This window comes from Sturnira hondurensis, unplaced genomic scaffold, assembly GCF_014824575.4.
Source record: "Sturnira hondurensis isolate 20B ecotype Veracruz unplaced genomic scaffold, ASM1482457v3 Scaffold0016663, whole genome shotgun sequence".
NCBI lineage: Eukaryota > Metazoa > Chordata > Mammalia > Chiroptera > Phyllostomidae > Sturnira > Sturnira hondurensis.
This window is the reverse complement of record NW_028089294.1, coordinates 15,398,468-15,422,034: the sequence shown is the minus strand read 5'-3', so window position 1 is coordinate 15,422,034 and position 23,567 is coordinate 15,398,468. Positions and strand designations below refer to the sequence as shown.

Here is a 23,567-nt window from a genome sequence, read left to right as displayed (position 1 = left end):
ATGGCAGCGAGCTTTACTGGGCGGGTAGCCAGCTTTACATGCGGCCAATAGGCGAGAGACTTCTTGTTTCCTGGCAGAGCGGGGTCCCGGCACCGCGGCGCTTGGGTTTTGTTTGGGACCTGGGGAAAGGGCCCGGGTGCCGGGGCCCGAGGTGGCGCCTCGCTAACGGGAGAGGGAGCGGGACCACCGGCCCAGAGAGAGGTGAGGGGCTCCGCGTGGAGTGCGGGCCCCGCCCGCCCCGGCGCCGCCCCCTTCTCTACCCTTTCAGCCCCGCGCCCCTCTGGAATCCCACCCCGCCCCTCAACCCTGCTTTCCCGGCCCCACCCCCCACTCCGGTGGCCTCACCTCTGACCCCTGTTCCCAGCCTCTTCTTCCTCCCTGTGCTGTATTGACCCATTCCATGCCTCCATACCCCATCCTGCCCAGGGCCAGCTGGGTCCTTCAGAGTTGAGAGTCGAGAAGTCACCCCCTTGTTCCCAGGTGGGTCTCGACCAGCCACATTTTGGGGGGTACTCTCAACACCCATTATTCACCCCAACTACCAGAGTAGCCTGTTCAGGGACTCCAGTGCTTTCAGGACTGGAGAAGGGTGGAAACAGACCTGTGTGCTAATTGAAATTGAGCTGCAATCTCTAGGTGAGCAAGTGGCTTCTGCCCAGTTGCCTTTGGCACTTTTCTAGGTTTTTTTCCATAGCAAATAACAAAAAAGGAAAAACCAGCCCTTCCAGGGCTCAGGGAACAATAGAAGAACGCCTGATCAGTACTTACGAGGACAAAAGGAGTGGAGACAAGAAGCTGCCCATTTAAACTTAGAAACCTGGTGCTTTCCACTCTGCTTTGCTGGAGGGGGGAAGCGGGGAGAGTACAATCTAGGAAGCAGAGATCCTGAATGGCCCCTCTTTCAAGATGGTCATGTGTTGTGGTGGGCGTATCAATATTTTGCCTAGGTTTGGGCAATCTGACCTAATTATATTTTCTAATCTTTGGGCTTCAAAGAAGCTTAGAGTCTAGTATGTCTTAGTATTTCTCTCAACCTAGTTAAGCCACTGAATATTTCATTTTGGAAGAGCCAGGCTGTAGTAAAGTGGAGTCCTAGGTCAGCTGTAACCCTTAGTGTGGAGGCAGAGTACTGCTTGGCCTTCACTGGAAGACCTTTTCTGACGAGGAGAGCGCCTCCTGATTCCTAGGGCACTCCCTAAGAGGAGCTCTCATTTATCTGGAGATAACCAAAACTTATTTTCATTTTTCCTCCCACCCCTCCCTAACCCAGGCCCCGTCTTTTCCCAGCTCTCAGGGCCAGAGTGCAGCAGGAGGATGTGTTCCCAGCCCCGCCATGGAGCTGCGCTGTGGGGGACTGCTCTTCAGTTCTCGGTTTGACTCGGGGAACCTAGCGCATGTGGAGAAGGTGGAATCTGTGTCTAGTGATGGGGAAGGAGTAGCAGGGGGCGCATTAGCCCCCGCCAGCAGCACTGCCTCTTCCCCTGACTATGAGTTCAATGTGTGGACCCGACCAGACTGTGCTGAAACAGAATTTGAGAATGCAAACAGGTAAGAGGAAAGTAAAGGAGGGTGGAAGAAGGAACACAGAGGGGATGTCCCTGTCCCCAAACCCATGGTCAGCACTTTGACTAATCGTTCATAACAACATACCACCCACCCTTTCTTCTCTTCTTGCCCTCCTTCCTCCGTCTCTCCTTACTACTGTCCTACATGTCCTCTCTCCAACCCTCTCGAATATAATTATCCGACTCTCCGACTCTGGCCTTCAGGTCATGGTTTTACTTCAGTGTCCGGGGAGGATCTCCAGGGAAACTCATCAAGATCAATATTATGAACATGAACAAGCAAAGCAAGCTGTATTCCCAGGGCATGGCCCCCTTTGTGCGTACACTGCCTACCCGGCCACGCTGGGAACGCATTCGAGACCGGCCCACCTTTGAGGTAAGTTATCTTTGAGGAGAAAAGAAAGTCTTGGGTGCTAAAAGTAAAGGAGGGAAAGGGAAGAGGGCTCAGTACTGAGCACTAGGCAGGCAGGACCCCAGGTTTCAGTACCAGCTTTCCCTGCAGTGCTGGCAGGGGTCCAAGATGAGCCCCGGCTTCATGAAACCTCGGAGGAGCTGGCTGTCACACGAAGAGTCTCAGAGGGAGGGAAGTTGGTAATGGGGTGGGGGTGTGAGGTCAGTTCTGGTGACTTCAGTGGGATCTTTGTTCTGACACTGATGGCTTGTTACCCCTCTTCCTCCTGTTGCTCAGATGACAGAGACGCAGTTTGTGCTGTCCTTTGTTCACCGCTTCGTGGAAGGCCGTGGGGCCACTACCTTCTTCGCCTTCTGCTACCCCTTCTCCTACAGCGACTGCCAGGATTTGCTGAACCAGCTAGACCAGCGCTTTCTGGAGAACCACCCTACCCACAGCAGGTGCCAGCCCTGTTCTTCCTCCTGCCACACACTCCTGGACCAGACAGCACCTGTGCTACTTCTGGAACTTGCCCTAAGAGCCCTGAACCAAAACTTCAGTGGTTCTTTTCTCTGTACAGAATGTGGGACTTTAGGTACCTTTGACAAATACATTTCTGTGTGACCTTGTTCTCAGCATACTGCCACTTACTCTACTCACCCACCTGTGCAGGTCAGGCCCTTAATACCCCAGCTCCCATCAGTTATCCAGAATTTGTCCAGCACTGCCATTGCTCAGCACACCTTTGTCCTGTCCCAATAAAGGGGAATCTCTTTGGCTATGCAAAGTAATCTATCCTCCGGAGCCATAAACTGGGCTGGGGGCAGGGAGCAGACAAGTTTATCCGGTCCTCTACTTGGCATTCTGGCAGTGCACACCTGTCCAAATCCTCAGCCTCCTTTAACACTATGAGGAACTGTAAGGCCCCAAAGGTCAGGGTGAAGTACCAGATCCTACAAATCCTGGGGATATGACAAGGCCCACCTTTTGCTAAGACTTTAGGGACTTCAACTTGGTTAATGATTTTTACCCCTGCAGCCCCCTGGATACCATCTATTACCACCGGGAGATCCTTTGCTATTCTCTGGATGGACTTCGTGTAGATCTGCTAACAGTCAGTTCCTGCCATGGGCTTTGCAGAGATCGAGAGCCCCGTCTAGAGCAGCTGTTCCCTGACATCAGTACCCCCCGGCCATTCTGTTTCACAGGCAAGAGGGTGAGTGGGAATAGAATAAAGGTAGGACTCTGACCTGTCCCTCGTCTGGGCTCTGTTGGTAGCTTAAGGCCTCATTATCTCTAGGCATCTTAGACACAGCTTCTGCCTGCGTCCTGGGACAAGTACGACAGCTGCCACTCCACTTTACCAACTCAGCCAGCTGGAAATCCAGTGGCCATCCCTGCCTCATCCCACCCCCAGCCCCACCCCAACACCGTTCCGGTGGAACCGAAGTGTAACTGACCTAATGACTGCTCTCTTTTTCACATCAGGTGTTCTTCTTGAGCAGCAGGGTACACCCTGGGGAGACACCATCTAGCTTTGTCTTCAATGGCTTTTTGGACTTCATCCTTCGGCCTGATGATCCCCGTGCCCAAACCCTACGTCGCCTCTTTGTCTTTAAGCTCATTCCCATGTTGAACCCTGATGGTGTCGTCCGGGGCCACTACCGGTAAGAAGTCTCCCCATCCTCTCTGGGCTGGTGCAGGCTCCCGCATGCCCTGCATCTCAGTACTGTCAGCCTCTCATCTACCTCCTCCTGTGTCCCCAGCCCTCTTGTACCCTAACAGGAGCAAGCCCATGTAACTGTCCAGGGACCCAAGAAGGAATGGGATCCCATCTAGTGGTGCACTCTGGGAGGGGCAGAGCCAGAATGACCGCAGGTCCATCCGGGAGCTCTTCTCAGGCTTCGATGCAGGAGCGGTGGCAGGGCGAGGAGAGGGCCTGTCCTTAGTTCTTTCTTTCCTACAGCAATTTCAGCCTCTCATTTTATACTGTCTCCCAGAGTGTCCTTTTCATCTACTCTAGTGTCTCCCTCACTCTCCAGCCCTCGGGACCCTGCTGTAGGGAAACAAGTTCCAAGCTCCTTGTTCCCCCACAGCACAGACTCGCGTGGAGTGAATCTGAATCGTCAGTACCTGAAGCCCGATGCGGCCCTGCACCCGGCCATCTACGGGGCGAAAGCGGTGCTTCTCTACCACCACGTGCACTCCCGCCTGGACTCCCAGAGGCCCTCTGCGGAAGGGCACAGTCCTCATCTCCCTCCTGAAGCTCCCCTTTCTGACCTTGAGAAAGCCAACAATCTCCAAAACGAAGCTCACCTTGGGCAGCCATCTGATGGGGATAATCCTGAAGCCTGGACACAGACTGAGCCAGCAGAACAGAAGGACCACAGTGTGTGGATTATGCCGCAACAGCCCACTGGTGCTGAGCAGCCAGCCCCCGACACCATCCCCCCCACAGAGAGTGGGGTTGCTTACTATGTGGACCTGCACGGACATGCTTCCAAGAGGGGCTGCTTCATGTATGGAAACAGCTTTAGTGATGAGAGCACCCAGGTAGGAACCCACAGACTTGAGTGTGAGGGTGGGAAGTGTCACAGGTTAGAGATAAAGGTTAGGCCATGAACAGAGGGAAGGTGACCTGGCAGGAAGGCCTGTGGCTGCAAAAGGTGGACGACTTCTGAACAAGCCTCAAAGGGCTAAGAAGGGATGGCACTGGGGCCAATTACATCATGACCTTGCAAGAGTGTCACACTGTCGGCATCGTAGTCTTTTCTAGAGTTTGGGAAACCAGGGGAGAAGGAAAATTTTGCATTATTGGAGAGAAGAAGCTCAGAGCTTAAAAAGAGGTAGAATTGCACCTCTCCAACACCTGGAAATAATGTCAAACATTCCGTGAGAATTCAAGAAACGCTTCTACTGCTGATGGTTGTGAAGGTATCTAAGTCACATGGCCCCGTGCTTGCCATCTCTTCCTTGCCCTTATCCCTTCTCTCTCTCTCTCTCCTCAGTTCCTTCTTTCCTCCCCCGAACAGGTGGAAAATATGCTGTATCCAAAGCTCATCTCCTTGAACTCAGCCCACTTCGACTTCCAGGGCTGCAATTTCTCAGAGAAGAACATGTATGCCCGAGACCGCAGAGATGGCCAGTCTAAGGAGGGAAGTGGCCGGGTTGCAATCTACAAAGCCTCAGGGATAATCCACAGGTTAGAAGGAAACTCAGATACCCTTGTTGAAATCGCTTCCCTAAAGAAAGCAATACCCAATCTAGGGGGTTTGAGGGGCAGGGGAAAGCCCAAGTCTTCTCAGAAAGCAGGCCTGCAATCAGTGTTACTGGTGTGAGTCTAGGACTCTACCATTTGGGCACTTCTTGGGTATGTGATACAGTGCTGAGGTCAGGTGCTGGTCTTTAGAAATTAGGACTTTCTATTTTTGCCCTTCTTAGACCACATAGACCATCCCCCATACCTCTGCCCCCAGGCAGGACACTGATAAGGGTCTCTGTGTCCTAGCTACACACTCGAGTGCAACTACAACACTGGACGCTCAGTAAACAGTATCCCTCCCGCCTGCCATGACAACGGCCGCGCCAGCCCCCCGCCTCCACCGGCTTTCCCCTCCAGATACACAATGGAGTTGTTTGAGCAGGTATGGACACACGGGATAAATGGGGAAGAGGAGAACCTCAAAGTCTGGAAAAGCCTTCGCTCCTGCTGCCTGACTCTAAGGTCCCCTGGAGAGAGGCTGGCCACTGTCGCCCTCTTGCCGCAGTGGTGGTTTTCTCAGCTAACAGAGCGGGCCCCTGACCGCACTAGTACTGAGAGGGTGGGCGGGCACTTGTTCTGACACCACCACTCCCAGCACAGGGCGCACCCTAGCACGTCGAAGGCAGACTCTTGGCCTCTGAGCTTGTCTTCCTTATGTTGGATTAGTTCGCTCCTGGCTAAAATCACCCCCTCTACAGTGCGGTCATGGTGGTCCCTGGTGTCCTAGGGCACATGAGAGGAGTAGAAAGAGCTATGGGTTATAGAAAAGATCCAAGTGCCTTCTGCTGGGACAGCTTCCTGGTGTCAGCCAGAAAGCACACCTGCCCCAGCTCATAATGGATGAGGGCCCCCAAATGAACAATAACCAGGCAACAACAATAACTAAATCCACTTGTGATGAACAGCTTGAGCATAAAAGTTAAAGAGTACCCACTGGACAAATATGAGGACTGGCTCCTTCCCTTCCAGTGTGCTGTGCACACCCCTCCCAAAACAGCAGCCTTGGTTGAAAGGCTAAGACATTGAGCCAAACGACTCCCCCACAGGTGGGACGAGCTATGGCCATTGCAGCTTTGGACATGGCAGAATGCAATCCATGGCCCCGAATTGTGCTGTCAGAGCACAGCAGCCTCACAAACCTCCGGGCCTGGATGCTAAAACATGTGCGTGGCATTCGAGGCCTGAGCAGCACTGTGAACATGGGTGTCAAGAAGAGAGGCTCTCGAACTCCGCCCAGAACTAACAAGTAAGACCAGCAGGTGGAGGGGAGCGGGTGTGAGGGTGGGGCAGTGCTCTAGGACAGGGGTTCCCAGGGTTCGTGTTCCTTTCCCACTTGCAAAAGGACCACGGCCTTTCAGAGTAAGTTAAAATTAAGATTAGTTCACTTTTTGAAAACAAGATCCTCTTCCCTTTTATTTCAAACTATGTACAAGGTCTGTCCAGAAAGTATTCAGCCATGTAATATGAAAAGTAGGCATTTATTGCAAAAGATACAAGAAACACGATACATAGGACAGTGACACCTCAGTCCCCTTCAAAGTTGGCACCTTGGGACCTCACAGTTCTCCAGTTGCCATTAGCTGCCCTGTCATATTTTCCTATATCTCATCAATGGTCTGAAATCCCTTCAATTTCAAAGGTGATGTTAGTTTGGGAAAAGCCAGAAGTCACAGGGCACCAAATCTGGGCTGTAGGGGGTGCTGAGTCACTGGGTGATTTGCTGTTTCACAAAAAACAAAAACAAAACCACACAAAGCTTGATGCATGGATGAGTACATTGTTGTCACGAAGCAGCCTTCTGAATCATCCAAATAGTTTCCACAGAGGAATATTCAAGCTCAATGCAAAATTTGATGCAGATTGGTTGTTAATACTCAGTCATTTTAAATGTGACGGCCACACAGTACACATTCTCAACGGCGCCTACCACCCCCACTGACTAGTACGGTGAAGTTGTCATTGTTCACACATGCACATTCCAGTCCACTCCCCTTGGCTGCCAGGTTACATAGATGTCATACAAACTTATTAACAATGGCTGGAGTTCTTCTGGACAGACCTTGTATATTAAATATACAGGTAACTGTACATCTTTATCTTTAAAACTCTATGCCACACGGTTAATTGAGACTCGAGAGAAAATTAAATTGGGTAGAGAAGTGGGACTTTTTCCAGACAGACCTTGCACTTCCTGGGTATCTGAAATCAGGCTGGGGGGTCTCCGTGCTCCAGAACCCTGCACAAAGTCAGCAGGCTGCGGGCAGGGCTCGCCCGCCAGCAGTTGTGAATACCTGGTTCAGGGGTCCAAAGGCCTGCACCAAGGCAGTGAGGGAGGACTCTCCTGGGAGTTTAAGCAGCCCAGGGATGGCCCTCTGGCTGTTGGTGTATTTTCTACAGGAGCATGTAAATAGGAACAAGGGCTTCTAGGCGTTCTTGAGCTCAGCAGGTGTGCCCAGGTTAGATGCCTCGGACATCACAAGAACTCTTCCCTCCTCCCTTGGAATGAGTTTCTGTGCCTTCCCACCTCAGAGGTGGAGGTTTACTGAGCACCAGGCCACAGGGAAAGACTTGGGACGCGACGCCCCGGCCCGTGGTTAACTCCCCTGTACTTCTTTGCAGCGGATTGCCCGTTTCCTGCTCTGAAAATACCCTGAGCCGCGGGCGAAGTTTTAGCACTGGCACAAGTGCTGGCGGGAGCAGCAGCAGCCAGCAAAACTCTCCACAGATGAAGAACTCCCCCAGCTTTCCTTTTCATGGCAGTCGGTCTGTGGGGCTGCCAGGCCTGGGCTCTAGCTCCCAAAAGGTCAGCCACCGGGTGCTGGGCCCCGTGAGAGGTAAGCTAGTCTGGGAGCCCCTGCAACAGGTGTTCAGCTGTTTGGGGCATTGCTGGGGGAAGTGAGAGCTTGAAGATACACACTTGGACTGGTGCCAAGGAGTGAAGCAATAAAACTAGTTTGTAGCAGAATTTGCAGCCTCTCCTGCGACCTTGGTGTTCCCTGCGGCACGAGCTCCAGAGCAGTGTTGTGTGTGGCACAGGCAGGTGTCCTGGGCATCTGCACTTCAGCACATGTTGGGAGATGGGAGCTTCTAAGCATAAAACATTAGCGGCAGCAGGGCCCATCGAGACATGGAGCCCCCACTTCCACGAGTGTCAGGCCATCTTGTTGGAGGAAGTATAAGGAAATGCCCTCACAGCCCAAACTGCAGCAGTGTAGAATGATGGAGAATCCTATCCCAGGTCCTACGAGCTGCAATTGTTCCTGGCTTCAGAGCCTGTTCATAAAGTGTTATGAAAAGGACTCCAACTTTTCCAAAGAAAAAGGGAACTACAGACGGATTCTATTGGAGGCTTGAATGCACCAGGCTCCCCTCTTCCAACAGTGGCCACAATTGTTCTGCTTGGCATCAATAGCCCTAGTTTGGCCTGATAAGACCCTGCTTGATAAGGCAAGAGATTCTGGGTCACAGCGTATTCCAGAAACAGGATCCTTTAGGGAGAGAGGAGGGAAGGACTATGGAGCCATTTCTCGGGAGTGACTGGACTGGACTGTGAGGGCGAGGCCAGTGCAGCGCCACCTGTGGAAGCACACTGAACCACAGGTCAGTGCCATCTGCAGCTTATGGGCCGCAGAAGCCTTGGCCGAGTTCCACCTTGCCCAAGCGTGAGGCCTGTAAAGTGTTATGATTTCCTGGTCTCCAAGCCGCACTCATCCTTGTTAGCACTTCCTGCTCCTCAGCTCTGGGTGCTGACCAGCAACAGGCACTGGGTCCCTGCTGTGGACACTGACTGCACTTAGAGTGGCCGGAGGAGAGCGCAGCGGTCCTTCCCAGCTCTGACCAGTCGCCCTGCAGCCCACACCACAGTTACCTCCGCTTCCATTCTAGGCCCCGCTCCTTGAGATTGTCTTCACTGGAGAAGGGCGCTTTTGTATACTGTGTTTGAAGGAGCAGTGAAGTAGTGATAGTGCCTTATATCTAAATAACACTAAACAGGGAACAAAACAGTATCACATATATTTCATTTAATCCTCACGAGGTCCCCATGGGTTGGACGGTGTTTACGTTTTTCCAGTGAGGAAAATGAGGCTGTTTGATGGTGACGTGTCCAAGGCTGCACAGCTATTAAGTGGCAGAGTTGTTCACACTTAGGTTTTTCATGTCCCGGTATGCCCGAGTTTCCCACCTTAAATCTGGGTAAAGTTTTTTTTTCTTCTCATTTCTTTTACTCTTAATTCATAGCTCTTGGGAAGGAATATCAGCACTGTAAATTCTTCTTACCTTTCTACAAAAGGGGAGTAGGAAAGAGCCTGCTCTGGTCCTCACTGGAGGATTCCCGGCAGCTGTGAACATCCTCCCTGTCTCCCTCCCAGTGTTTCTGCTGTATTAAAGCTCCTTGAGTGAGGGGCATGAATTGTGTTTCTCTGTTACTTCCCCAAGTAGGCATAGTCAGTACGAAGTAATTCCTAGTTGGCTGGTTTGAAACTTAATAGGATACAAAGGACAGCAAACACAAGATAAAAGCACACGCACATTATAAACATTCAGGGGACTTGGGGAGCCTCTGTTACAGATAAACAGAAAAGCAATTAGCCAAACAATGTTTAGTTGAGAAACGACTTGACAAATGTGCGGTGGTATGTGGTTTGACAGAGACATTCCAGAGATGAGACGGATGGCCAGGACCAGCGCTGCTGCGCACAGAGGGCAAAAGGCTTGCTAGCTGGCTCGGGGGGCCAAGCCTTTTCCTGTGGAAGTCAGGTGAAAAGAGGTGGGAGGAAGAAGAAATGTCTTGAAGACAGAGATTGTGAGTTAACAAGACATATGTGCTTCTGATGATGGAAACAAGAGACTTATGTTTAAAAAAAGACATGAAAAGAGCCATCTGAACTGTGCATTATCGGGCAGGGGAGTGGAGGTGGCCCCCTTGGAGGGGTTTACACATGAGAAGACTAGCACCTGTCCCAGGGTCGGGAAAGGAGGTGAATATACCTATTAAAATGGAAGTGGCAGGGCTCAGTGATGCCGGAAGAGACACAAACTCAGCTTCAGGGCTGCAAGCTGAAGGAAAATACCATGGTGACTTAGGGCATTGCTGGGAGAAAAGGTGATGACTCCGTCTCACTCAGACCTGCGTGGACTGCATGGCCTATTATGTGGAGATGTTCTGCAGGCAGAGAAGGGCCAAAATGTACGACATCCAGGTGGGACCTAGGAGTCCCCCACGTACAGGTGCAGGTAGGTAATGGAGGGAGGGAGAAGCTTTGTTCTCCCGAGGTGAATGAGCTTAGAAGCAGAAAGAGAGCTGGTCTGAGTAGAGAGACATCCCAAGGACTGAATAAATATTTGTAAGAACTAAAAAACTGTCTCTAAAGTAAAGAGGTCAAGAAGAGGGTTGCTAATAGCACTAAAGCAGGAGATAAAAGGTCAGATCCTGGGAGTTCCGCCTCCCGTGTTCTCTGGGGCCTTTGCCAGTGCTGCAGTTCTGCGGCTTCGTCCCCTACGTCCCTGCTCCGACCCAGTGTGGGAGACTGGCCCGGGCTCGGGACAGGGACGCAGACCATGGTGTCTGGACTTGGTGTCTTGAGCCCTTGGAACAACTTCTTTGTCTAGTGTGACGTGTGTAGTATAGCTTCGTGACATTTCCTTTTTGCACACATCTGGCTCCTTGGCCTCTGCCACATCTAGACACACTTGGAACATACGGTGTTCCCAGACAGGTAGAACACGCCCCTGAGGTCTAACTATAAAGCAGCTATGCTTTCCAAACCCCAAAATGGGATTGCAGTTTGATAAAGGTTTTTTTTTTTGTCTTGTGAAACTATTTAGAAGGAAATTTCCACTAATGTATACAAAATTATATCATGTTTAACTATACATTTTATTAGTGACTATCCTTTATTGGCTAAAATGAAACGTGAGACTGGGCTATCCAGGGAATTTCAGGAAAGATCTAGGCAGCCCAATCTGAGGCTTAAGGCAGAGGTTCAGGGGTCTGGTAACCAACCTTTGGTGAACGGGAATGTTCCTGGGGCAGGGGGCGGGAGGACTCTGAGTAAGCCTGGACTCTCAACACCCCTGACCACAGTGCCAGGATCTTTACCTCCTCCTCCCCCGCTGCCTAAGAGGCTGTGAGCACTGCCTTCCCAGGCCTGTGGGGAAGTTCCCATCCACTGGCTCAGAAGCACAGACAGCATTAGCAGCAGCTGCTGCAGAGGAGGAGGAAGGAAGGTCACTGGGAAATAGCTAATGCAATGATGGAGCGAGGAAGTCCAAAGTCTGCAGGATACTGGCGTGACAGCAGATGCAAACAGCCCAAAGGAGGAGTGGGAGAGGGCAGCGAGGTAAACTAGCATCTCTTACTGGTTATGTACTGACAAAAATAGGGCAAGGACTAGGGAGGGCCAGTGAGGTGCTCAGAACACAGTCTAAAATGGCACGTGCTCTCAGGCAAGGGCCTCCTTACATTGTACACCCTAGATGCCTTACTTGCTCCAGATCAGTCCTGGCCCTGATTCAAGGACTGTCTCAAAAACTGAAATGTAGGCCCTGGCCCTCAAAGCCACCCAGTGGGATACTGGGTAGAAGACCAGGGACTTAATGCTGAAGTCTTCAGCTGCTGTCCTACTACCGCTGCTCTCATTCCTCCCAGGTCTGGCCCTTACACCTGAGGTTACGAGAGCCTTATCCCGGCCTCTGAGCTCTGTGATGTCTGAGCTCGGCTGACAGGCAGCACTTGGTAGAGAAGCTAAAGTTCAGTGGTGGGTGGAGGTCCTTCGAGAAGTGAGTCAGAGGACCCAGGAGGAGGGCCTCTCCACCATCACTTCTGCTCCGTCCACTACAAACAAAAGCTTTGTGCTAAACGGCACAGTCAAACCTACTTGATGGCAGGAGACATCTCCTGGCACGTCCATTTATTCCCTCGTCACCCAGCATTGTGCCTGGCGCTACATGATCAACAGGCATTTGCTGAACAAATAAAAGGCAACAAGTTGGGAGGTGAATGAATGCTTGTCTCACCTTCCCACCCCTCGGGGGGCATACATCAGGTCTGCAGTCATCCCAGGGTTCCAGGGAAGATCTGGGTTGCTGCACCTGGGAGAGTTCCCCAGTCTGTGAGGGCTGATGCAGGCCCTAGGCACAAGTCATATAACTGCCCCTGTGAACTTTGAGACCTTAGAATGTCCACTCTAGTTCATACAGTGCTGAGGTCAGTCTGGCTCTTCCTCTTAGGACTGTCCTGCCACTCCCAAATTGGAACCTGTAGCCGATTACCATAAAACATCATCTCACGCCCTGGCTGCTGTGGCTCCAGCCTGCAAACAGAAAGGTAGCCGGTTCAGTTCCCCGTCAGGGCACGTGCGTGGGCTGCAGGCTAGGTCCCCAGCTGGGGGCATGTGAGGCAACGAACTGATGTTTCTCTCCTGCATTGAGGTTTTTCTTCATTTCTCCCTCCCTTCCCTCCTCTCTAAAAACAAATAAATTAAAATACATCATCTCACAACCTTGGGAAGCAGAGCTGATCATGTGTCACTCTTAAACCAGTTTCTATCACTCAGAACCAAGAAACTTGGGGCTCCTCCCTTTACTTTGTCTCTGCGAGGACTAAGTAGGCCAAAAGCCCAAACACGAGAATCGGCTGTGTGCTTACATCGCCACGTTTACAGGCAGGCCTGGTCGGATTTCAAGAGACTCTGTTACTACTTGAAATGCTATCTCTAAATGCCTTACACTTTCCAGATCAGACTTCTCCCCTAAACCAGACCTTATCTTCTATCCTGAAACTGTCCTTAGGGGCAGGACTCGAGTTGTAGCCCTAGTATCTTTCCCATGATCCCTGCATTTCACACTTCTTTATTTTACATCATTTGCTTGATTAGCTTCATACCTTCTTGGGTGTCACACAGTTTCTTATGAGAACCTACAAATCCCAAAGGCTTTCGCCCATTCTTGCTTGTTCTTTCTCATCCTTTCTTGGGGCAGGTGAGGCTTCACCCCTTAGTATGTTTTCAACGTGCTTCTGTGTATGGGGAGGTTTCTCAGGCTATCTGGAAACCTGCTACTTCCCCCTTAATCGAGTTCATTACTTCTGCCTACTGTATACCGTCACTTGGACATCACAGTGACATCCCTGTCTTAACCAAAGAACTGCCCTGGGCTCTAGAGCCTCCCCAAGTCATTGGTGGTGGGTAACATTTCAGGTTATTTGACTGTGGCCTTGCGTCTCTGACTTCTGTTGTCTTACTGGCATTACTGTATCAACTCTTACTAGCTCCCTAAGTTCTGGCTGTTTTTGAATCTTGGCTATTAGTCTTAGACACCAATTGGTACCCAGCATGTCAGCTAGAAAGCTAGAGCATCTCAGCATCAAAGCTAGAGTAACTTCCATCTTCTGATCTCTCCCTTTCTTCTAGTCCTTATTCATGTAAGTATCAATTTTTTAAAAAAATTTTGGGAGCTCCCAGAAGTTGCCTTTATTGACAGTTACTGCTCAGTGTAGCTAGACAAGATGAAGTTATTGTCACCTACTTCTTAAGGCTTTTCACATCTAACATATGTTGCTTTGTTAGGTGTCAACTGGCATCCTGAAACTTCCATCAAATTCAGCTCCATGAATGTTAATAGCTCATTCAGTGTGAGAGCACTTAGCACCTGCCACCTCTCTGTGATGAGGAAGGACCTGCCAAACCTGAAGGCCTTCCTTACCCCGTCTAGTCACCACTTACGCCAGTGGGCCAGCATAACAGTGAAGCTCCAGTCACAAGGGATGGACCAGAGAGCTGCCCCATGGGGTATAACCATAGGCCCTTGGACAGAGGTTACTGAGCCAGCTCCTGGTCTACAGTGGGTGTCTGCTCTTTAGGTAAACAAAACACTTAAGGTCTTTGTCTTTGGACAGGTACTGGGATACACAGTATTAGACTCAAATTCTAATTAGAGTATCAGCAGGCATTTATTGAGTACTTGGTATAGGCCAGGTACTATTTTAAATCTTTTACATGTACTAATTAAGGAGACAGAAACTATAAACAATTACTAGCAAACTGAACAAAGGACAATGAAGAGAGAACAATGAACCCTACCTGTACTGGTCAAGGAGACCTCACAGAGGTGACATTTGAGACGGGACGATGTCCAAGGTTTCACCAGTAAACAGACATTGCAGAGGAACCACAGCCAGCAGCCCCAGGGGTTGAAGCTGAGGGCGTGGAGGCCACTCGGCATCCTACTGCGGACGTGCAGACTGGAATCATCCTGCGTGCAGAATGTGAACGCATTGTGCAAAGGTTTAGACTCTACCCTTCAAAAGATCTTCATTATCTCCCCTGTGTCTGAGCCAGCACGGTTTTTTTTTTTTTTTTGGTCAGGTCTGTGTTTCAGAGTAACAATTTCCGGCACCTGTGTAAAGGATGGATTGTACAAAGGAAGAGACCAATGGGGAATTTTTTTCAAAAGCCTGAATTAATGAAAGACCTGTGTCTGGACACTGTCAGTGGGGGGGGGAGGGGGGAAGAAAGAAGGAATTCAAGTGAAGGCAGAGGTAGAACTGTTGATTGGGTTAAACACAGATCTCAGTGTGAGGGAAGAGCTGAAAGATGAAACGACGTTTACAGCAGATTCTTCTTCACAAGCATAGGGAGAACAAAAGGAAGGGTGGGAGGAAATGGGTTCTGTTCAGGTCACGAAAGGCAACCAGATAGGGCTGTCCAGTGGACACTTAAAGCTGCAGTTCAGGAGAAGGGGCAAGAGGGAGACTTGGGAGTTGAAAGTAGGCTGAGCAGGAGAGGACCAAGGAGAGAATGGTGGGCAGCCACTGCTAGCTAAGGGGCAGGAGGGCAGTTGAAGAGGAGCCGTTAGAGGAAAGAGGAGAGCCTAGGAAGCCAAGTAGAATGAACTAGGGGGTCACCTCATTATCTAAGGAGTGGTGACGCAGGATGAGGGCTGGCCGAGAACTGGGTAACTGGAGTAGGCGTTAGAGGTCCTTCCACTCCTCTCAGACACACTTCGGGCAAGGGATGCTGGTGTGATGACAGGCTTGAAGACAGGCACCTTGCTTAGAGCAGCGCCTTGGTCAGAGACCAAGGGCAGCTAGTGGGGCAGTGAGTAACAGTGCCTCACTTATTCGTTCTTTTATCTGCTTGTGTCCTTCCACACAGAGCCCCGAAACCAGGACAGGAGACGGCGACAACAGCCACTAGCCCATCGCCCTACTTCAAGCAGCCTGGCCCCATCCCCAACTCCACCCAGTTCTAGCCCAGCTTCCTCACGCAAAATGGGCTCCTGCCTGCTGCCTGACTCACTCAGCGTATCAGGTCGGTACCCACTGCCACTGAGGTCTAGGTTGGCCAGCGTCCTTCATTACCACGCAGGGTGTAGAGCAGGCTCCTGACTAGGCCTGAGGAAATCCCTGCAGGTCCATCACCACCTGACCTTGACTTGATCTAACATAGGCTATTCCAGACCAGGGACATCAGTTACCCTACTAGATTACCCTAAACCCCCATCACCCATGCCCTTGTACAGGAAGCTGGAATTTAATGAAGGTCTCGGTATAATAATAGTTACCGTTTACTGAGCGTTTACCCTGTGGCAGGCACTGCTCCAAGCATGCCATCTCACTGAATTCTCACTTTTACAGTTGAGGAACCTCAGGGTTTTTCTTACCTTATTGCAGCTCCCTGCCTCCGAGAGCTGGGCAGCACGAAAGCGAGCAGAGGCTTTTCCCGTCGTCACTGCAAACGTGTGGCCATATTATCCACACAAAACCTGGCCGCCTGCTCTCCTTTTGTTATGTCCCACTGTATAAACTGGATAAGGGTGATTTCTGAGACTCCAGTGAGCATCTTGTACTTCCCTCTGAGCCTGCTACTCCTAATCTGTTAATTCTTGTCACTGGGCAGCCCTCGACCCGCCTGTCTTGGGTACTGCTGACTTGATCTTTAAAGGCTCGCACATTTGATTAGAACAGGCTCTAAAGTCTATAAATTCAGTTCAGTTTGAGTGAGTGCTGTCAGACACTCTGGTTTGTCACTCCACCCCTTGGGCCAGACTAGAACACACTAAGCTTCTCAACCAAGGGTAACCACCCCACCACCCCTGGACATTTGGTAATGACTGGAGACATTTTTGATTGTTGCCAGTGGAGATGGGGTAGAAACCAGGGATGCTGCTAAACACAGTACAATGGCACAAAATGTCAATATTGCCAATTTGACCAAAAGGAAGTTACTGCTGCTTCTCTGTGGCCCCTGCCTGGTATCAGTTTTCTTCCTTTTTTAAAGATTTTATTTAGTTATTTTTAGAGAGGAGAAGGGGAGAGGGAAACATCAATGTGTGGTTGCCTCTTTGCATGCCCCCTACTGGGGACCTGGCCTGCAACCCCGGCACATGCCCTAGGCTAGGAATCAAACCCACAACCCTTTGGTTTGCAGGCTGGCACTCAATCCATTGAGCCACACCAGCCAGGACTGATAATCAGTTTTCTTTGTTCCCTAGGGAACAACTGCTCATTCCTGTCCTCAGGGGACAAGCCAGAGGCTGTCATGGTGATTGGGAAAGGTCTACTAGGAACTGGACCTCGGATCCCCTGTATCAGGACCCGAATGCAGGTAACATTGTCGCGTCTTCCCCCACCCCCAGCATAACATCGTTGGCAGAGCCCAGCAAGGACCTGTTTGGTGGGGTAGCAGGCGGAAAAATGCCCAGCACTGCTTTACCTATCCCACCCATATCAGAGAGCTGCTCTGGTGCCTTAGTGCCTGTTTGTCCAGTGTTCCCATGCCCTTCAGCCAGGTCTCTTGCTTGCTTCCAACCCATGTTCCTGCTGGATACACCCTAACCTCAGCCTGCTAGTTTTGGCTTCATCTGCCCCCGCCCTTAGCTTCTCCTCTCTTTCTGCCCAGACCTGCCCGAGGAGAGTTACCGCCAGGAGGGGTCCCGGATTCCCCAGGTAACACATCTGGTTGTTGCTCCTAGGAACAGCTGTGCCACCAACTCCGATTCAGTCCAGATCCCCATGCTAGGTTGGCTAAAGTTGGGAATAGGCAGAAGGTGACTGGCTGGGTGAAGCGTAAGCTGCTTTGGCCAGGCTGAGGCACGGAAGGCCCTAATGAAGATCTACCACTCCCCCAATGTCTTTCTACACAGTTCTTCTCTACTCAGCCAGATCCTGGCCACAGTATAGCCACAGAGGTTAAATGGCAGATCCCTTTGCCTCCCCTAGTTAAATAAGACTCAATATATAGTTGAACCTGAGAGTCTTAGCATCCTGCCTTACCCTCTCAGCTAGGGCCAGTGCCCAGGAATTCAAGGCCCAGTGCCTGTGCTGACCGCTATACCACACCCTCATCCATGGAAACTAGAAACAAAAATATTCATGGAAGAACCCAGCCTCTTAGTCCACCCACTGTCTACAGGCCAGGCCCAGGCTGGGCCGGGGCTCACCGCCGACTCGCAGAGGGATGAGAGGCTCTTCAGGCCCCGCATCCCCCACCCCCCGGACCAGGGAGAGCAGTAAGCCAGAGCCAGGACCCCGCTTGTCACCAGGGTGAGCACGAGGGTCCAGTCCCTCACCCCACCTTTTTTTACCCCTTTGTTCTCCTTTCTGCCATTCAGAATCATCATTTTCCTTCCCTACTCCCTTTGACCCCAAGACTAAATGTACTTCAAAAATCTAGGTCCCTGATTTTTTTCCCCATCATGGCCTCAGTCTTCACTCCAACGTACAAAACAACCACTAGGGCCTAAGGCCTAGGAGCTTGCTGGTTACAGCCTCAGAACACTGTGCAACAGTCACTCGAACTATTCTTCCCCTCCTCACCGCTCTCATCTCCCAGCCCCTGGCCGCCACACCAGGAGAAGGGCAGACTCCCCAACCCTGACTCCTCTCTTCTCTGTTGCAGGCTGCCTCAGGCCGGGCCCCCGCGGCCCCACTCTGCCCCTGCCTTTTCTCCTACTTCCTGTAGTCCCTCTGACTCTCAGTCTCGGACTTGTTACAGTGGGGCGTCCTTGGGCCACTCTGAAGTTTGTTTTGTCCCTAAATCTCCCCCACTCACTGTTTCTCCCCGGATCTGATGCCTTGACCTTCATGCCCAGGACACAGCCACAAGATGGGGAACACAGTGAGAAATGTGCTAGTCCCCTCCCTCAGCTGCTGATTCTGGGCCACAACGATAGCTCCTCGGAATGCCAGCCACACTGTTCTGAGGCATCGCAGAGCATCACCCTGAGACAGCACAAAGCAGGGAATATGCCACCCCTTCCCTCCCTCAACAGCACAAGACTTTGGGACCACAAAAAACTATATTTTTATATCGGGGGGAGGGAGTAGAAAAGAAAGCCCCTATACTGGGCCCTACTCAGTGGCAGCTTCTTGTTCCATAGGGTTAAGAAAGACTTTGAGGAAATAAAAGTTGTTTGGAAAAATCCAGGTGTAGTTGCTTTACATGTTGTGATGGGTAGAAGGGATGAAGTGAAGTGTGAAGGCCCCGCACACCCTCCATCTTGCCTCAGACTATTTCCTGGAACCCTAGAAAAGAGGGGGAGAGATCGGAGGTAAGGAAAAAGCTTTCCCCTGGGAGGTCCTTCAGGAGTCACCTCCCACCCAGCCTCTCCCCACTTTACATTCTGACCCGCACTTAAGGTCTGTTTCCAAGCCCTTCAGCCACCCCCAACCCCCCTGCCCTCTGCTCTGTGACTTGGGTCTACAGTCACCGATCCCTAATCAGTGCCTCTTGCCCCAGAACATCGAACAAGAATTCTGTATCTTTACAATCCCTCACACACAAAAATATCTGCCTAAATATAAGTCTAAATAACCTTGGAAAAGTGAGGCCTATTTAAGTGAAGAGTTCAAATCCTCATTCGTGAATGGCATCCTCTGTTCCTTTCTTCCTATCGGTCTCAGTGCCTCTTTGTATTCATACCCCCAACTTGGGCGTCTGGGGACCACCTGAAGTTGGGACTGAGGAGAATTAGGGAACCCACCCCCATTCTAGAGGAACAGTTTAATGGCGAGGGACAGGGCACTGCAAAGCACTCCCTTCTCTGTGCGGCTAAAGGGGCCCGGTTGTGAATTGTATCATGCGTGGCCCAACACTTCGTGATTTGAAGTTTCGATCCCCGCGGGCCCTGGCACAGCCTTGCCACCACACTCTCCAGGGGCTGGGCGCTACAGCCCCGGGCGGTTACCTGGGGCGGAGAAAGCGCCACTTTCATTCCTGCTTCTTGGGATTGTTGACAGCCACGTAATGATAGAGAACGACAAGCAGGAAGAGCGACACGCCCAGCATGTTGGCGAAAATGGCGAGCTGCACGTCTGTAATCATCCTGCAGAGAAAAGGACGGACTGGAACTCCAACCGGGACCCGTCCTCACCTCCCTGGCCCAGCCACCACCAACTGGGCCGTGCGCAGCGCCTGCGTGCCTCTCACCTGGCCAGCGGGGCTCGGTTCTCACGCGGTCTGCGCACTAGGTCCAGGCAGGAGACCAGAACCGGAAGTCTGTTGCACCAGCTCCGCCCCGGGCCAGGCACTTCCGGCCGTGTGGCTGCCAGTGATAGGTTTCTCTAGCCCTGCCTTTCTCGCCTGCTCTCGGCTGCGCTCTCGCAGGGGGCGGGGTCTCGGGTGGGCTGCGCAGAGACTACACGAGTCAGGGCGCAAAGTACAGCTGGTCGCAGCTGGACGCAGCTGACGCAGCCGGCGATGTGGTTAATAGCTCTGTGACCGCCTCCCCGGAGACAAGGGGTGCACTAAGGGGGGCGTGCAGCAGCCGGGTGAGAGGCCTGGCCCGACCTTAGACTCTGACCCCGCTTCCTGCCCTGACCCCCCGTGATGCTGTCCACCCTTCGCTTCCCGGCCCAGCCCAACCAGGTGCTTCCTTTGGGCTCTGCCCTCAGGGTCCCCTCCCTGCAGCGGGGAGAGGGATGAGAGGCGGTGCAGAATGAAGATAGGGATGGGGCAACTGGGTGCTCTTAGTCTTTCTGCTCCTCATCCAAGAAAATGACCGATCCTGCCCGTGATCTAAGCAGCGCCTCCTTACCCTGCCCCCCTCCTCACCACCCCGCCCCCAGAGGTAGGCGTTGGAAATAGGGCGGACCCTCCTGAAATCTAAACCCAAACCTTGGGACTTTGGCCAAGTGGGAAATCACCCCCCGGATGTTAGGGAGGGGCGAGAGGAGAAAGGGTCGTGAGTTCAGATCAGAATGGGTCATGGAGGAGAAAGAAGAGAGATGACTGGGTAGATGTCCGAGGGTTTCTGGTGAGGGGAGAGGCGTTCTGCGGCTCTACAACCCTCTGCCTAGCCAGAAACTGCTCCTTACTCTTTGCTCTCCCTCAGTTTAGCCATAAAAGGGAACGGCACTGAGCCAGGCTGGGGCCGGGGGCTGGGGGCTGGGCTGGGCTGTTGCTCTGGAGCTGTCAGGGTAATGGAAGCCAGTTGCTTTGCGGTAGAGGGGGGCCAGGGCTCAGGGGACGCTTCTGCTTCTTGGAGCCAAAGAAAACTGCAGGAGCTGCTATGGGGCTGGAACAGCTGGATCAGGGGCCCAATGTGCCGCCTGTATGTACAGTGAGCTATAGTACACTAGCCCAGAGTGGCCCTCTGTGGCCTGAGACCATCAGCCATTTGTCCTCCATGCTCCAGCCCAGTGACTCCTAAGCTCAGTCTCTGCCTTAAGCAGCCTGTAGTTCCCCTGGCCACCCCCACTCACCTCCAGCCTCTACCCAGTATTTCCCATAAGTTTCCTTTTTAAATCCCAAGCCCAGGTCTCCTCCACATAACCTTGAAACCCCAGAATGTACTTCCTCAGGTGTCACTCAGCGAACAGTCTGTTCCAAGCTCTGTTCCAAGGAGAGTGAGGGTCTAGGTCTTACAGGATTACACACGTTATGCTTCGTGTCTCCTGGAAATCTGAAGCAGATTCAAGTCCAGCCAGATTCGACCTACTGTTGGAACAGAACTAGACCCTGGAAAGCAGACTCTGAACTGCCAATGACATGAGACGCTTCAGATTTTCAAGGCTGTCCTGAAACCAGCTGAGCCAGGTGTAGAGCTTCCTACACTGTCAAAGCTGAGGGTGCCTTGAGGATCATTTTATAAAGAAGGAAACTGAGGCTCAGAGGTAATTGATTTGACCGAGGTTCTACAACTGGTTAGAGACAGGGTCACCTGACTCTGTTCTATTATCCTGGGCTGGGGACAAGAGGAAAAGGATTTATTTTAGAACTGTCCAGAAATGCCCTTCACCTCCCAGAACTACCAGTGCCTAGGTCAGTGAGACTTTATCAGCCTTAAATGGGTCATTTGGCCCAGTGGCTGGAGGAACTGAAATAAAAAATGATCTCTAGGACCAGACCAGACTCAGCTAAGAATTAACAAAGCTTGAAAAAAGCTTAGTGAAAGAGTATGTGGGAAATGAGACAGGTGAAGCCTGTCTGGGGGTTACTGTGTGATTAGTGTGACATTTTCAAGCAAAAGACAAGTTCAGAATTAGAGTCAGGAGAGAAAAAGCAACAAGACCCAAGAAAAGGGGGCTGGTCACTGAGTCCAGAGTGGCACCTAAAGGACTGTGCATGTAAGACGGTTGGGAGGAAAAGGAAATTATGCATTTGAGAAGGAGTAGCCCCATGCTCAGGAGTCCCCACAAGCTTGGATTTCCATCTGAGTTTGCATGACCCAAGACCCAGTTCGTACTTCCCTCTTTTTCCTTCCCGATAATTCAGTTTTCTGACAGACGATGTTAGACATAAAATGTTCCCTACTTCTGGTGTTCCCCGGGTCATCCAGGCCCTGGGCACGTGAGTTCCCTGCTCGGACTGATGGTTGACTGAATGGAGTTAGTCCCTAGTATAGCCATCGGCACTAGAGCCCTTGGAGAGCATATAAAATACATATTGTCCCAGTGCCCCACGGACGTAGCCTATTTCGATCTCAGGAATTCTTTGGAATCCAGTTGCTTTGGAAAGTGTGGCTATCTGCCAATACCACCACCGCAGCTACCACGCTGCATTCTCTCTAACCTCGGTCTCCATTGCACCCTGCTTGCCCAATACCCCGGGCCTCCCCAGCGAACCCAGAGCCATCGATTTATCTGAGATTTCACAGATGTGCATGTCAGTCCCTAGGTCTTGGACTCTCATTATAGTACTAAAGATGTGCAACCTACTCAATTGTGGCTGAAAGCCAACATTTCTGACTTGACACACTTAAAATACAACAGATTTTTATTTTTAAAGATTTTATTTATTTACTTTTAGAGAGGGGAAGGGAGGGAGGAAGGGAGGCAGAGAAAAATCAATGTGTGGTTGCCTCTTGCATGTCCCCAGGGGCACATGGGCCGTACCCTAGGAATCGGATGGTGACCCCTTGGTTTGCAGGCCAGCATTCAATCCAACTTAGCCAGGGGAAGATATAACAGATTTTTAAACTTAAGGTGTCAGGCAAAGGAATGGGTGACAACTGGGCAGTGACAAAATGGCTGGGGTGACTCCTCAGGTTGCCAGAGGCCCCCCGAAGGGAGAGAAGAGGAGAAAGAGCAGAAAAAGAAAGCCCACCGCAGTAGCCACGGCAGCCTGTGGGGAAGCGGCTGGCTGCCTGCCAGGGCCAGGGCCTAGCACTGATGCTGAAAGCTGAGCTTTCCACTGGCAGCAACTTTGAAATCGGGATCTCCTAGAACCACTTCCTTCAAGTCTCCCTGTGTGCTGATCGCCGCACCTCTAAGGGGCAGCCACAGACTTCCGTTCCTATTGGTGCCAGTGCTCACTCTCACCATCCTGTCTGTTCATTACACCCTGCCTGCCCTCAGGACCCCATTCCGGGCCATAGAACCTCAGAGGCAGATCACTCACAGTCCTGTTGAAGACTTGGTGGCGTCCTCTCATGGCTTCCAATTATCGTCCTGCAAATAGTTCCCAGAGCCAAGACCCCATTTCTAATCATATCCTGGACATTTATTTCCATTGAGATGTGTTCATCTCATCTTGAATTCAGTACAGGCACACCTTGGAGATACTGCAGGTTCAGTTCCAGACCACAGTAATAAAGTGAATATCGCAGTAAAGCAGGCTGTAATCTTTTTGCTGGCCGAGGAAGTAAATTTGTTAAAATTTGTGAGATTTTCAATTGCTAAAAAAAGGCAACATCTATGAAGCATAGTAAAATGAGATGCCTGTATGTTTCAAATCAGGTCATCTTTCTTTCTCCAAACCTGCTCCTCTTCTCAGCTTACCCACCCTGGCTAGAACTCTGGAATCTTCTCTGGTGTCTCCCTTCATCCAGTCCCTCATTACCCAGGCAGTCACCAAGCCTTCTCTCTCAGGTCTGCATCGCTTTGCAACGTCTAATTTGGAAGGGGCCT

The 23,567-nt window shown here is 51.4% G+C and overlaps 2 protein-coding genes and 1 long non-coding RNA gene across 12 annotated transcripts; 1 reads left to right on the top strand and 2 right to left on the bottom strand.

The window, feature by feature from the left end:
* Positions 1-68: 68 nt before the first annotated feature.
* AGBL5 (AGBL carboxypeptidase 5) lies at positions 69-18,640 on the top strand. Of its 9 annotated transcripts, XM_037066740.1 has the most exons (16): positions 69-201; positions 427-480; positions 1,271-1,548; positions 1,770-1,941; positions 2,254-2,417; positions 2,995-3,172; positions 3,445-3,623; positions 4,053-4,509; positions 4,965-5,158; positions 5,465-5,600; positions 6,265-6,464; positions 7,838-8,052; positions 15,373-15,528; positions 16,712-16,824; positions 17,632-17,762; positions 18,118-18,640. In XM_037066740.1, exons 3-16 carry the CDS (start codon positions 1,334-1,336, stop codon positions 18,287-18,289), a joined length of 2,682 nt encoding a protein of 893 aa, XP_036922635.1. In that variant the 5' UTR covers positions 69-201; positions 427-480; positions 1,271-1,333; the 3' UTR covers positions 18,290-18,640. The 9 variants fall into 9 exon arrangements, with proteins under 9 accessions (XP_036922635.1, XP_036922637.1, XP_036922636.1 ...); XM_037066742.1 differs by lacking the exon at positions 427-480 and having other exon boundaries at positions 1,288-1,548; positions 5,049-5,158; XM_037066741.1 differs by lacking the exon at positions 427-480 and having other exon boundaries at positions 1,288-1,548; positions 4,989-5,158.
* On the bottom strand, positions 14,579-15,377 carry LOC119001357 (uncharacterized). The gene is made up of 2 exons (XR_005069551.1): positions 15,123-15,377; positions 14,579-14,614 (listed from the first exon to the last, which is right to left on the bottom strand). It is a non-coding gene; the product is annotated as an uncharacterized LOC119001357 (long non-coding RNA).
* On the bottom strand, positions 18,504-19,756 carry OST4 (oligosaccharyltransferase complex subunit 4, non-catalytic). Of its 2 annotated transcripts, none has more exons than XM_037066752.1 (3): positions 19,648-19,756; positions 19,406-19,543; positions 18,504-18,743 (listed from the first exon to the last, which is right to left on the bottom strand). In XM_037066752.1, exon 2 carries the CDS (start codon positions 19,540-19,542, stop codon positions 19,429-19,431), a length of 114 nt encoding a protein of 37 aa, XP_036922647.1. In that variant the 5' UTR covers position 19,543; positions 19,648-19,756; the 3' UTR covers positions 18,504-18,743; positions 19,406-19,428. The 2 variants fall into 2 exon arrangements, with proteins under 2 accessions (XP_036922647.1, XP_036922648.1); XM_037066753.1 differs by having other exon boundaries at positions 19,641-19,742.
* Between the last annotated feature and the right edge of the window lie 3,811 nt (positions 19,757-23,567).

Coding starts and splice junctions, on each gene's coding strand:
- AGBL5 (XM_037066737.1), top strand. CDS start 1,334: ATGGAGCTGCGCTGTGGGGGACTGCTCTTCAGTTCTCGGTTTGACTCG. Junction 2,418..2,994: donor AACCACCCTACCCACAGCAG/GTGCCAGCCCTG, acceptor TTACCCCTGCAG/CCCCCTGGATACCATCTATT. Junction 17,763..18,117: donor GGACCCCGCTTGTCACCAGG/GTGAGCACGAGG, acceptor TCTCTGTTGCAG/GCTGCCTCAGGCCGGGCCCC.
- OST4 (XM_037066752.1), bottom strand. CDS start 19,542: ATGATTACAGACGTGCAGCTCGCCATTTTCGCCAACATGCTGGGCGTG.